General features: G+C 30.9%; 4 protein-coding genes across 4 annotated transcripts; 1 reads left to right on the forward strand and 3 right to left on the reverse strand.

The window, feature by feature from the left end:
* Positions 1-1415: 1415 nt before the first annotated feature.
* Positions 1416-4159, forward strand: LOC128896567 (ADP-ribose pyrophosphatase, mitochondrial). Its single transcript, XM_054159935.1, has 2 exons — positions 1416-1713; positions 3314-4159. The coding sequence occupies exons 1-2, from the start codon at positions 1488-1490 to the stop codon at positions 3946-3948; spliced, it is 861 nt and encodes a 286-aa protein (XP_054015910.1). The 5' UTR covers positions 1416-1487; the 3' UTR covers positions 3949-4159.
* On the reverse strand, positions 3991-6499 carry LOC128896565 (uncharacterized). Its single transcript, XM_054159933.1, has 4 exons — positions 6098-6499; positions 5596-5871; positions 5271-5486; positions 3991-5149 (listed from the first exon to the last, which is right to left on the reverse strand). The coding sequence occupies exons 1-4, from the start codon at positions 6359-6361 to the stop codon at positions 4673-4675; spliced, it is 1233 nt and encodes a 410-aa protein (XP_054015908.1). The 5' UTR covers positions 6362-6499; the 3' UTR covers positions 3991-4672.
* Positions 6500-7309: 810 nt separating this feature from the next.
* On the reverse strand, positions 7310-8944 carry LOC128896566 (peroxisomal biogenesis factor 3). Its single transcript, XM_054159934.1, has one exon. It carries the CDS (start codon positions 8800-8802, stop codon positions 7663-7665), a length of 1140 nt encoding a protein of 379 aa, XP_054015909.1. The 5' UTR covers positions 8803-8944; the 3' UTR covers positions 7310-7662.
* On the reverse strand, positions 8786-9640 carry LOC128896568 (mitochondrial import inner membrane translocase subunit Tim8 A-like). The gene is made up of 2 exons (XM_054159936.1): positions 9477-9640; positions 8786-9110 (listed from the first exon to the last, which is right to left on the reverse strand). Exons 1-2 carry the CDS (start codon positions 9567-9569, stop codon positions 8922-8924), a joined length of 282 nt encoding a protein of 93 aa, XP_054015911.1. The 5' UTR covers positions 9570-9640; the 3' UTR covers positions 8786-8921.
* Between the last annotated feature and the right edge of the window lie 2571 nt (positions 9641-12211).

A 12211-nucleotide genomic window follows, 5' to 3' on the forward strand; every position in this document is an offset into this window, starting at 1 on the left:
ATTTGTTCGTTTTATAATGTATTATATAATATGATGCATAAATTCCTCGTTTCCCGAGCTTGTTCTCATCACCACTACTAATTCCCTTTGTTTCATAATTATTTTGTTTTTTATAATGTTGAGATGTTATTTATATTATTTAAATTATACGAGAAAGATTCTCGTACAATGAATGATTCGATTTTACCGTTGAAATATATATTTTATTAACCTTACCAACCTATAGCTGGTAAATTGTCGGACAATTAACCATAAGAGTTTTTTTTAATATTACCCAGCGATTTCATAATGAACTACTGTTGTCAGAACATTTCGTAATACAGCACTCCTAACTTAATTATTTTACAAATTAATTTAATTTGAAAAAATAATCTTAAGAATCTTATTGACCTAAAAAAATATTTGGTTAATTGTCTTGTAGAAATATATTTTATTAGTTCATACTAAACCTACCGACATTTCATTTTTACCTACAATTTCTACCGCGATCGGTCAAATGACTGGACTTATGTACAAATTAGCATGTTTGTAATTGTACAAAGGTAAGTATAAAGGTATTATCATTGGTGGTAATATGAAAAGGTGATTACTCGAAGTATGCATATAGAATTCTGGATTAACTATCTTATCAGAGGCTGATAACACACAATAAGCGTTTGAGCTCGGTCGATAAAATTCTGCATAACAAATACTTATCTTTTTCTATAAACTATAATTTATTTCGATCCATAGAATATTTATTACATTTTACAAATATGTTCGATTTATTTATATAACATGATTAAAACAAATAAGTTCACAGTCGTTTCTCGTATTACAAAAGCATTTAGACTGTATCCTAATTATACAATAATTCCACGCTTAAAACTCTTAAAACCGTTCTTGAGCCAAAATGAAAAATGACACTGTGATTAGGTTCCTGTGAACTTTATTTCTAGAAAAATTCAAATTTTTCGGCATGTATCAATTGCCAAACTTTCCTTGTTAGTATTAATTCTAAACGCTATTAGAGCTCCATAAATCCTTATTCCTTCTGAATCGATAACGTTATATGTGACATAAAAATGGTAAGAAAACCTAACTCATGTTTACTATGAATCTCTGATCATGTGACAAATTTATCTTATACGATACCACAAACGAGGTATACCTATTATCTACACCTGGTAGTTGTCTGAATAACACGTGTCGGTACTTCGTCTGCGTTACAAGGAATATATTCAAAATCAAAGTAATGCGTGTTTAAACTATACTCTGAAGTTAATAAATATTTCTAAACAGGATTTATTAAAATTCTTAGATCGCTGTCGTTTTAACAAACTGCATGACGATGTAATATTACCGACTCGTTTTTTCCAATATATGAAGCGTATTCTAGTTACTTTACCGACTGAGTTTCAAGTAATTTTCAGAACTTGAAAGAGATTGCGTCGTAGCTGGTTTAACCTGATCATCGTAAACTTCAACAATAATCTGAATACGTTTTCATGCGTACTACATTTGTCAAAATGATGCACTATAAATGTAGACAAGGCATCTATCCATTCAGCAATGTGAAACGGTTCGAAGTGCCTGAAGATAAAGTGCCATGGAACGTTGAATACCCAGAATACGAACCAGTCAAATACACCGCTCCGGTTCTAAAAGGTAAACCCTGGGCGGATCCGGAAATTGAAGATGTTTCGTTCAAACCAAATTGGAATTCTTTTGATGGTGAGAGACTACAATATAAAATATGCTTCCGTTTCGTTCAACATTCTTTATACTGATCGTACCTAACCCTAGAATTTTCTGGTACACCAAACACCAGTCGTTAGTTTAACTTTCGAATCAATACAGATAAAATTTTCTATTAAAATATGCAAAAAATGATTGTCAAACCCATGCGAAAGTAGTCTAATTTATTTAATTGTACGATGAATGCTCCTTGAACGTGTAATACACAACGTTAACTTATAATAATTCGAATTAGGATCTAATTAAAACAGTTATATTCACATATTCTGTATCAAACACTCGTATATATGTGCATTAGGTATAATAATTCTAGAACATATAACACAAATATGTCAGCCAGGTAAAATTGTTATAAAATTATATCCATTACTGGTTCATTAATGAAAAATTATAAATAATTATATATTTTGCTTTTATGGTAGAATTGATTATTTGATAATCAAATTACCTATTTCGATTCTTTTTTAATTTGTAGTAGTACATGTATCATTTATCCAAAAGATTTATATATTTTATTTAACCAAATTTATTTCCGTGTTTCTTCTAAAATTAAAGTTTTGTTTTTAATCAAAATTTCTTTTCCATTCGTCCTTCATATGGTTGTCATATCATTAATGTAACCGTATTTTTCCATTGTAAGATTACGTCATATACGGAAGTTTCGAAGGACATAACCACTATATCATATGTTTCAAACACGACATTTGTCTCGAAAGGACTAATAAGGATATTTTCGACCCTATAGGCATTTGCGAATACTTTTATATTCATAACATTACATTCTACTTATAACAGTTGTGTTTAGCTTCATACATGTCATATTTTCTGAAATATTTAGTTAACTTTTTAAAACGACTTTTGAATGAATGCATTCATCCGTATGTAGTCAATCGTATTAGAGATTTTTATACGTATTTAGTTTCACCTAAAATTAAAATATAACATTAGTTTCAAAAATTTGTATTGTACGATATAGTAAATCTTAAAAAATTACAAACAGAAGATTAGCTACACACTGTAGAGTTAAATTTTGTAGGATGTACGATACAGTTACTTAATGAGTTTTTAATATACCATTAATAGATATATAGTATTTAATAAATTTAAAGATTATCAATGCATTTCTCTATGTTTGATTCTCTCAAATATAATAAATAATCTTGTTTTATAAATATCGTGTATTCTCCAACTGATGACTATCTTCAATATATATATTGCGAAATTAGACAAAGATCACTTTTTGGTACTTAAATTATGGCAGTCAATAAAGAAAAGCTATGTATCGCAAATAGATGATGCATGGGCATAGTAACCTAGAACTCTACCACCAATGTTTATGCTCACAATCCACAAAAGTATCACTGTCTCGTGTATTATATCCATAAATGATACATTTTAAAAGAAGTCAATGCATGGTTTTCTTGTCATTAACACGAAGGTCTACTGTAATATCTTCATTGGGAGAATTATTAAATAATAGCATAAAAAAAACATAGTACCGAAATCTGCTGTTACTGATATTTATCTCTTACATCATTCATTGTAATATCTTTACGTACGTATTCCTTGTCAACAGAGAAGGTGAATCGTAAAAGTTTTATGAGTGATTATATTATAAATGAAGATGGTTATCCTTTAAATCCTGTTGGTCGTACTGGTATCATTGGACGTGGCCTCTTGGGACGATGGGGACCAAATCATGCTGCAGATCCAATTGTGACTCGTTGGAAACGAAGAACAACAGGAGCATTAGAAATAGACAAAAACACAGACAAACCAATTCTAGAATTTGTTGCCATACAAAGGCAAGATTCCAAAGAATGGGCTATTCCTGGTGGTATGGTCGATTCAGGTGAAACCATCTCTACAACACTTAAAAGAGAATTCATGGAAGAAGCTATGAATTCTCTAGGAAAAGATGATGCAGAGAAGAAGGAATTAGAAAAATCTATAAGGGAATTTTTCGAGAAGGGAGAAGAGATCTATAAAGGATATGTGGATGATCCTAGAAATACAGACAATGCTTGGATGGAAACTGTAGCTTCAAATTTCCATGATGAGCATGGAAGTACCGTTGAACAAATAACACTAACAGCTGGAGATGATGCATATAATGTAAAATGGATAACCGTCGATAAAAACCTGAATTTATATGCTAATCATAACGAGTTCATTAAGGAAACAGTGCGAAAGCATAATGCACATTGGTGATATCTCTTAAGCCTTGTTTTGCAAATTAAACATAAATATTACTACTTGTTAAAGAAAATTTTATTTTTATACTGGTATTTACAAAAAATTAATTAAAAACGTTTATACGTACACAATATATATTTTATGAATGTGAGAACAATTTATATGCTTTATAAAAAATAATGAAGTGTATTATAAAAAAGAATGAATAATATAACTTTCAAAGAAATGTGACACATTTCATTTGTTGCACAAGTCATGTCTATATATCACATAAAGTAGTAGTAATCGATCATCTATTCTATGAGAAATATATTTATACATTTATACATAATCTACGTATTCATCATAGATACAATCCAATTTAATTTGGAATTGTATCAATTTAAGTCACTATTACAAACTTGGTACCTTTCCTCCAATTATATATCTCATCAAAGATAATAATATGTCAAAGACATCATCATCAATATTTTTAAAAGCAATTATTTACAAGTATATTATACAAAACAATAAATATTTTTGTAAAAATACTGTGTGTACTGAATAGATCTTACTATATGATTAATAATTGTAGAAGTGAGAATACGAAATATAGGTTTTATTTTTATTATTAAACCTTGATAAATCATAATTATATAATCGACAGAAATGTTATTAAAAAAAAAGAAGAGTCTACTCTACATAGACTTTTACACGTGTAATGGACATCGTATTTTCACTTTCAATTGTGTCCTGCACTTTAACATGGCACACTACAGTTTGAACCCACTGATACAGGCAATATAGTAGGCTCATTCAAACCAAGTATATCTAGAAACATGTCTGTTGGACTTTTAATTCCTATTTCAGTTTGATTACAATCAGGATTTTCTAAAGATTCTATTCGCAAATGTGTATTTAACGTATTATTATAATTAATTAACTTCTGAAGAATATGATTCACGTTCTTGCTATTTTGTATGTAGTTCACAGTACTTTCACATTTATCTGAGTACATTGTATTATTTTCTTTTTCTTCAAATTGATAATAATGTTTGTCTAAATCTAATGCATACTGTGCTTGACTTTGACCTAACTTTGCCGCTTTAGTAAAATAACTACGAGCTCTCCCAACATCTATTGAAAGACCACCTCTGCCTTGAGCATAGAAAACTCCTAAATTATAGATGGCATCCGCATGACCACGTTCTGCTGCGTCATTGTAATATTTTGCAGCCTAAGAAAACAGAGATGAAACTTCTTAAGAATATATATAAAATAGGATTCCTTGTATCTTACGAAATACAATAAGTGAATCATTGTATTAACTTATATATAACATAGAAATAATATCATACCTTTGCTTGATCAACTAGTGTTCCAAGCCCTAATTCATAACACAAACCTAAATTAAACATACTAGCAGTAGATGATAACTTGGCACCAGTAGTAAAATGTTTTATTGCATCTTTGTAACGTTTTTCTTCTAAAGCTTTTAGACCATAACGAAGTTCAAATTCACCCATAGCTATTTTATGAGCATTAGCAAACTCTTCTGTAGCTTCTTTGAGAGCCTAAGAATGCATAGAAATATAAGTAAATATAAATATTTAATAAGCGGCACAATGTCAATGTCAATGAATTTCATTATAAATTGTAATATCTACAGAATAACATTCTTACCTCTTCAATGGTGATAGGTCCAAATGGTTTGTCAGCTTCCCACTCTGTTTCTGCATCCTCTTGTATGTGTTTTTTGTTATTATTTCCAACACAATTAGTAACAGGTAGAATATGCTTTGGCTTTAAATTTAATACTTGACCAAACAAGTAGGTAATTTGTGTGTCAGAAAATTGAGATAGTTTGCTTTTTAAAAAATCACATTTTTCTTTCTCGAAAAGTCTTCTACGAAGACACAACGTTTGGCATACTACCCATCCAACAGCTAATACACTGGTCTGTCAATAAAATTATTTATTTAATGTATTATTTGTATAGCAATTTATGTATAATGTTTATTCCATTGAAGCTATGGAGTTTATTTGTATAATTCAAACTCTAATATTTAATGAACATATCGAAAATTGTTATTCTTTTATCAGTTACTCGAAAATTTTCATCTACAATTTGCCCACTTCTAAATAATCTAAATAAATGTGTAAGATAAACAACGGCGTAATTTACCCATCCGACGGCGTCAGACCAAGAGTACTTTGTATTCCATTTGGAATCATGATCCTTCCCTTTAGCACCATCAGTTTTCGCTGATCCACAACATTCTTTATTAAAAATCGAAAAGCTTGGTGCCAGAAACTTATGATTACATGTCAAATTAGTTTTAACCTCATTTTTTGCGTTGCTATCTTGCGACGTTTGCGAATAAACATTTGTACGACACGTACGCCGTTCGAGAGTTTCACGAATACCACGAGCTACAAATTTCCACATTTTGATAATTACTTAATACGATGATGAAAGAATTAAAATTTAAGAAATGTTTAATTTCACCGCGACCTCTACTAATATGTACAATGCGCCTGCACCTCAAAAGGCAGAGCGGCGCACTGACATATTATGACTTATGGCTGTGATTTCCAAACTTCTCGTAGATATGCGTATATAGATATATAGATATCTTCCTAAAAAGAGTTTCTGGGATTAAGGTTTCTACGCAGAAAAGTTTATTTTAATTAATGTATGATAAAGTTGCTCTAATTAATATCGATTATTTGGATTTCATTGGATGGAAAATATTTAAAGAAAAATTTAATCAATTTAATTACATACATTTACAAAATGCTTGTACCAATGAAAAGATTGTATTCATTATCACATATAATACAAATAATGCAATACGAAATGAAAGATACCGAAAATCTAAGTAACATAAAATTTAGAAAAGGAGGCATTTATTGTATGAGGCAATAGGACTGAATAAGGCATCGGTTTAGGAGCTATAACCAAGGGCTTCTGCAGTCTGTCAGCCAAAGAACCCTGAGAGATTGAGTGAAACATTTCATTTATGAATCTTAAATCAAAACATAAGCAAACATATTCTGATAAAATCTTCTAATTACGTACTACATACACTGGGTTAAGATATATCTTATATATACTCTAATTTTAAAATTTGATGAACAAGTGATGTAATGAATTGTCCTAAATGCAGTTCTCAAATGTTATCAATGTTTTTTGTGTAATTTATTATACATTTGATGATAATTTTGAACCAAACTGCCGTTTTTATTATTAAAATTGTTTATTAATAAAATAGTGCAGAAATAATGTTGAATCATATTCTCTTTATTACTTAAAGATTAAGTTAATTATAAATATTCGTTGTTTACATTTCTAAATTAATTGCTGGAAAAGAAGAAAACGAAATAAAAATTAGCATTTTCGAAAAGTAAAAATATATTATAATTCCTTGAGGAAATTACATACAATAACAAGAGGATTGAGACATACTTTTACAATTCTATTTTTATATTATACATAACTATAATACTCCCATTACTAAGATATTATAAATATACAAGTGGATACAAAAGTGATAGACTTGTCTTTTCATAGCTTAAACACATTATAAATATATATAACAAAATCTTATCTATGATGTACTACTACAGACGATACATTTGTATTTCTTTTTAATGTAAAATAATGTATTTATACTTGAAACAATATTGTACACAGTATATATGCCATGTTGTGTTTTGTGTACATATTAAATATTTTCACTGTTAAACTTAAAAACTAAATGCTTCATAAATATTTGCCCCAAGCGTTTTAAGTTCGTTATTTGTTACAAAACGTTGTAATAAGTCTGCCTGAAAATCTTGCGATATTGATTTATCTGGTACTTGTCCATTTATGATTGGTATTATTTTAGCCATGGGCATCGACACCTTATTAATATTAACAAACGAATTTGCATGATAATTCGCTTCTGTGCTATTGTTTTCTTTCCAACTCATATGATTTTGACTTGATGTTCCTGGTACTGAAATACCATTTGTAGTTTTACCATTTTCCATTGTAGGAGGACCAGTAAAAAATGCAGAAATGTGATCTACTAATAAGCTAAACCCACTTCTTATATTACTTTGTGTTAAGTTTTGTACTTCTTCGCTCTCTAGAAGATCTAGGGTTTCATTAATTAATTTCAACAACACAGTCTCTTGCTCGCCTTCGCAGTTTATTTGTATCATGTATTCTGCAAGATTTTTTACAGGATCCCTTGAATTATCTGTAGATATAGATGACGTTATAGCCCAATATATTTCTTCTAAATCTCTTAAAGTTAATTCATCTTTCAAAGATATCGAAGCCGTTATTTCTGCGACTTTATCTTTTATAAGAGAACTTAATTTTTTAACACCGTCATACATGAATCGACCCGAAAGAGACATATATTTTGTCTGTACAATATTCTCTGTAGTTGTACCATTGGATTTCTGGATATCTTTGTAGACATGGCCACCCATTACATTAAATTGAATCCTTATTAAAGTAGCTAACATGGCATATGAATATATTATTACAGCTGATCTGGCAATTGCTACAACCTTCAATTCATTCCAACATGCTATTTTATCGGTACAGCCACTTCTGAGTTTATTTACAATAGTTTCAGTATCTAAAACCTTTATTACAGAATTTCTTAGAGTTGATGCGAGGGAAATAATCATCTGATTACATGTTCTTTCTGTACACTCAAAGTACTGTCTTCTTTTTGTCCTTTCAAGCATTTCCTTTATCTCTTTCTCTTGCCATTCTCGAATCTTACGTTGCGTATATCTTATGAAAATAACACTGCTAATGACAATGCTTCCCACTATAAACTTTCGCCTATGACGGCTTACGAAACCACGGATTCTTGATAACATGTTTTAAAATAAGTTATATGAATCAAGGGTTAGGTGCAAAGCGCTACATACTTTATCATAAACATTGATAATGTATGATCTATAATCTAATTATGCAGATTTTGTGATCTTGCAGTAATTTACTGTACATCCACTTTCGAATAGTTGTTCAAAACTACACGTTCCAATCTGTTTGTAATAAAGTTTGTCGTGTCGATAAATCTATCTACACAATTTATGAAACACTTTTCAACTTTTGGATTCAAACATGCTTCAGGACGTCCAACGCAGATTTCCCAACAAATGCCAGTTAAATGAAATGTCAATTCCTGAAAGTAAAAAGTAACATTTAAAAATTTATGAAAAGATATACTTGTCTTATGTTAGTATGTTAAATAATTTATCTAAAAAAATATATTTCTTATTTATAATTAAATTTATTTATATAAAAGGTCGCATAAGACACTGTTAAAAGGTACGGTTTCGAATATAATTTCGTTAATATAATTATTATTATATACAAAGACGAAATTAATGAATATTTCTTTACATTCCCCGGGTTCGTAGTATTACATCATATTAGAAATAATGTTGCAAATTAATATCGGTATGTTTGATGGATGAATTGATTAGAAAAATTGTCACAAAATCGTAAACAACGTAAAGGAGATATCACAAGCAACTCGCGAGCTAACCTGAAACTGCTGCTTTTTAGCTTCAGTCTCTATGAAGGCTTGAATTTGCTCATCGACCGCACCTTGCGACCTTTGCTCCTCCATAAAACTCATTCTTTAATTCCCACCGTACTTTTAACACTGAAATAATGGAAATATTTGACCTTTACACCGTTATTACTCTTACGAACCTTAATCTGAATGTCATATGCGCAAATATAGTGGGTAAACAGTAGTGAAAACTATATGCGCATTATGTACCTTTGTCAAAGGAGACAAATTTATCAAAGAAGATTCGATAACGATAATATTTTTAATTAACGGAGAACTTTTCACATTTAAGTTAAACACTACAATTATTTTATAGACTAAATGCAATTTGTGATTTTACAGTCCTGACCTCTGCAGGTTACTACATGATACTACATAATACCAGTGAAAATTCTGCAATTCATAGTCGATATAAATGGTTATATCATCGTATACATACGAAAGAATAAATCAGTGATTTTTTAAAAATTATTTTTGGAAGTTTCAAAAGTTAGATCCACTTTTTAGAGAGTTGTTAAAGTAGTTAAAAGAAAATATAATAAATAACAATTATTATATTTCTTTTTATATATACAACTTGATATTGAATCAATATTTTTTTTATATTTCATATATAGTAGCTCAAAAAATAAAGAGATCTAGCAATTATCTCAGGAAGAGGTATATTATTTCAGTCTTGTAATAATGTTACATATAATTATAAAGTAAGTTAACTGACTAATGCAAAAAGGACACCGATAAACCTATTATTACTGCAATATATTTAAGAGTATTATAAAATAATTCGGTATTATAAAATAATTCGAAAGAATGACATCGTAATACAGAAATGTTTTAATACCAGTCCAAGAGAGCACTGTATAAATACTATTTACTGTGTATAATATAATTATAATAATTTTAATGTAATAATATTTAAATATATGTATATAATATATCATCGATATGCATTACTATATGTATATATTATCTATATGTAATAATATATATAAACCCGATATCTCAAAAATCTCTGCTTGTAATGAATTGAAAAAATGACCAAATGTACTTTAAAACATACCTAAAGTATACTCAAAGTTAAAAAAGATATTAAATAAATCCTGTTCCGTGAAAGAAAAAATCTCGAAAATTTGGTGCATTAAAGTACAAACGTTCTAAATCTTCAACCTGATTGATCATTACAATACACCTATACAAATTTTAGTAGCCATCAAATGTTGCTTATTGTTATTCTTCTACAATTGCTGTAATAATCAAGCACACTTGTAATTGTACCAATCTTCGTATACAGGGTGTCCCAAAAATTTTGTAACACCTTGAAAGCGGTGGTTCGGGAGGTGATTTGAAACAACTTTTTCCTTAGCGAAAATGTTGTCCGAGGCTTCGTTGAGAAAATATTAACGGAAAACACTGACCAATCAGAGCGCGAGTATGCCGATGGAGCGCTCGCGGTAGCGTATGAGCGCGGCCCCTTAGCGCGTAGTCTTCGCTACCACGGCCGCTCCAACGGTATACGCGCACTCTGATTGGTCGGGGTTTTCTCTTAATATCTCTTTAACGAAGCCTTGGCGAACATTTTCGCTAAAGAAAAAGTTGTTTCAAATCACCTCCCGAACCACCCCTTTCAAGGTGTTACAACATTTTTGGGACACCCTGTATACATATAAGAACATACATTGTCATGGTCATCGGTAGACTGCGGAGTTTATGCATTTATGATACTAGCCAATATAATAAATACATTCTAAACATAACCAGAAGATATATACACTTGTGCAAAACAAAATAACAATATTATTATATATAAATACTGATATATTATATATATAAGGGATACAGAATCCTAGAAGGTTGGTAATTTACCATATAATAACAAAGTGACGATTAAATATTTCTATTTAAACTAAAGTTATAAATGATCGAATATAAAAGGACAGAATTAATTCCAACATCTAATATCATTCTCATGTTCATCGTCTTAATAAATCATTTAAATGAATTCTAAATGGACGTGCCCGTTTTAAACGATTGAACGTTGCACGCGGTGTTTTGCCAGTAGCTGCATACAGCTGCATAACAGTGGGTGTGTGCGTACGCACCGATTGCGAGCGTGAGCCACGTGGAGGTATTACAAACGACCCTGATTGGTTGCGGGTCATCGTGATCTTTGCTGAGTAGGGGAAACATTGTGACGGTCGAAAAAGGTCGGAGGACCAGAAGGGAGAATTGGTGAAGGACGCACCTTTCAAGCTGGCCGTGCACCAAAGAGCAAACGAGAATACCCAGTACGCACGCAACGTGTAGAAAAAGAGCAGACCTTTGTATCGAAAGAATGTGTCCGTGCCTTCGTTCGTGTTCGCACTTTGATGTATATCTGTATATACATACAGCTAACCTCAGACGGGAAACCGCGGAGGAGTGGGGAAGTTGGCTCCACGTGCGACTTCCTTCCCCTTCTTCCTGTGACCTCCTCGCCCATTCCTTCTCGATCGTGACGCCGGCGCCGGTGTTGTTTCCCTCTTGCTCTCAACTTGCCTTTCCGCACACAGTCCAAAATCATTACACTGTCCCTCTTTCTTGTCTTCCTGAAAGACAGCGAGATGTTAAAACCGTCTCGGTACTCTGTAATAGGCCAATCGGTAGAGAATTAAAGCAGCATTTTTGTGACAAAAATAGTAACAGCAAACCGATTGTGCAGTTACATA

The sequence above is a fragment of the Hylaeus anthracinus genome, unplaced genomic scaffold (assembly GCF_026225885.1).
Source record: "Hylaeus anthracinus isolate JK02 unplaced genomic scaffold, UHH_iyHylAnth1.0_haploid 11555, whole genome shotgun sequence".
Lineage (NCBI taxonomy): Eukaryota > Metazoa > Arthropoda > Insecta > Hymenoptera > Colletidae > Hylaeus > Hylaeus anthracinus.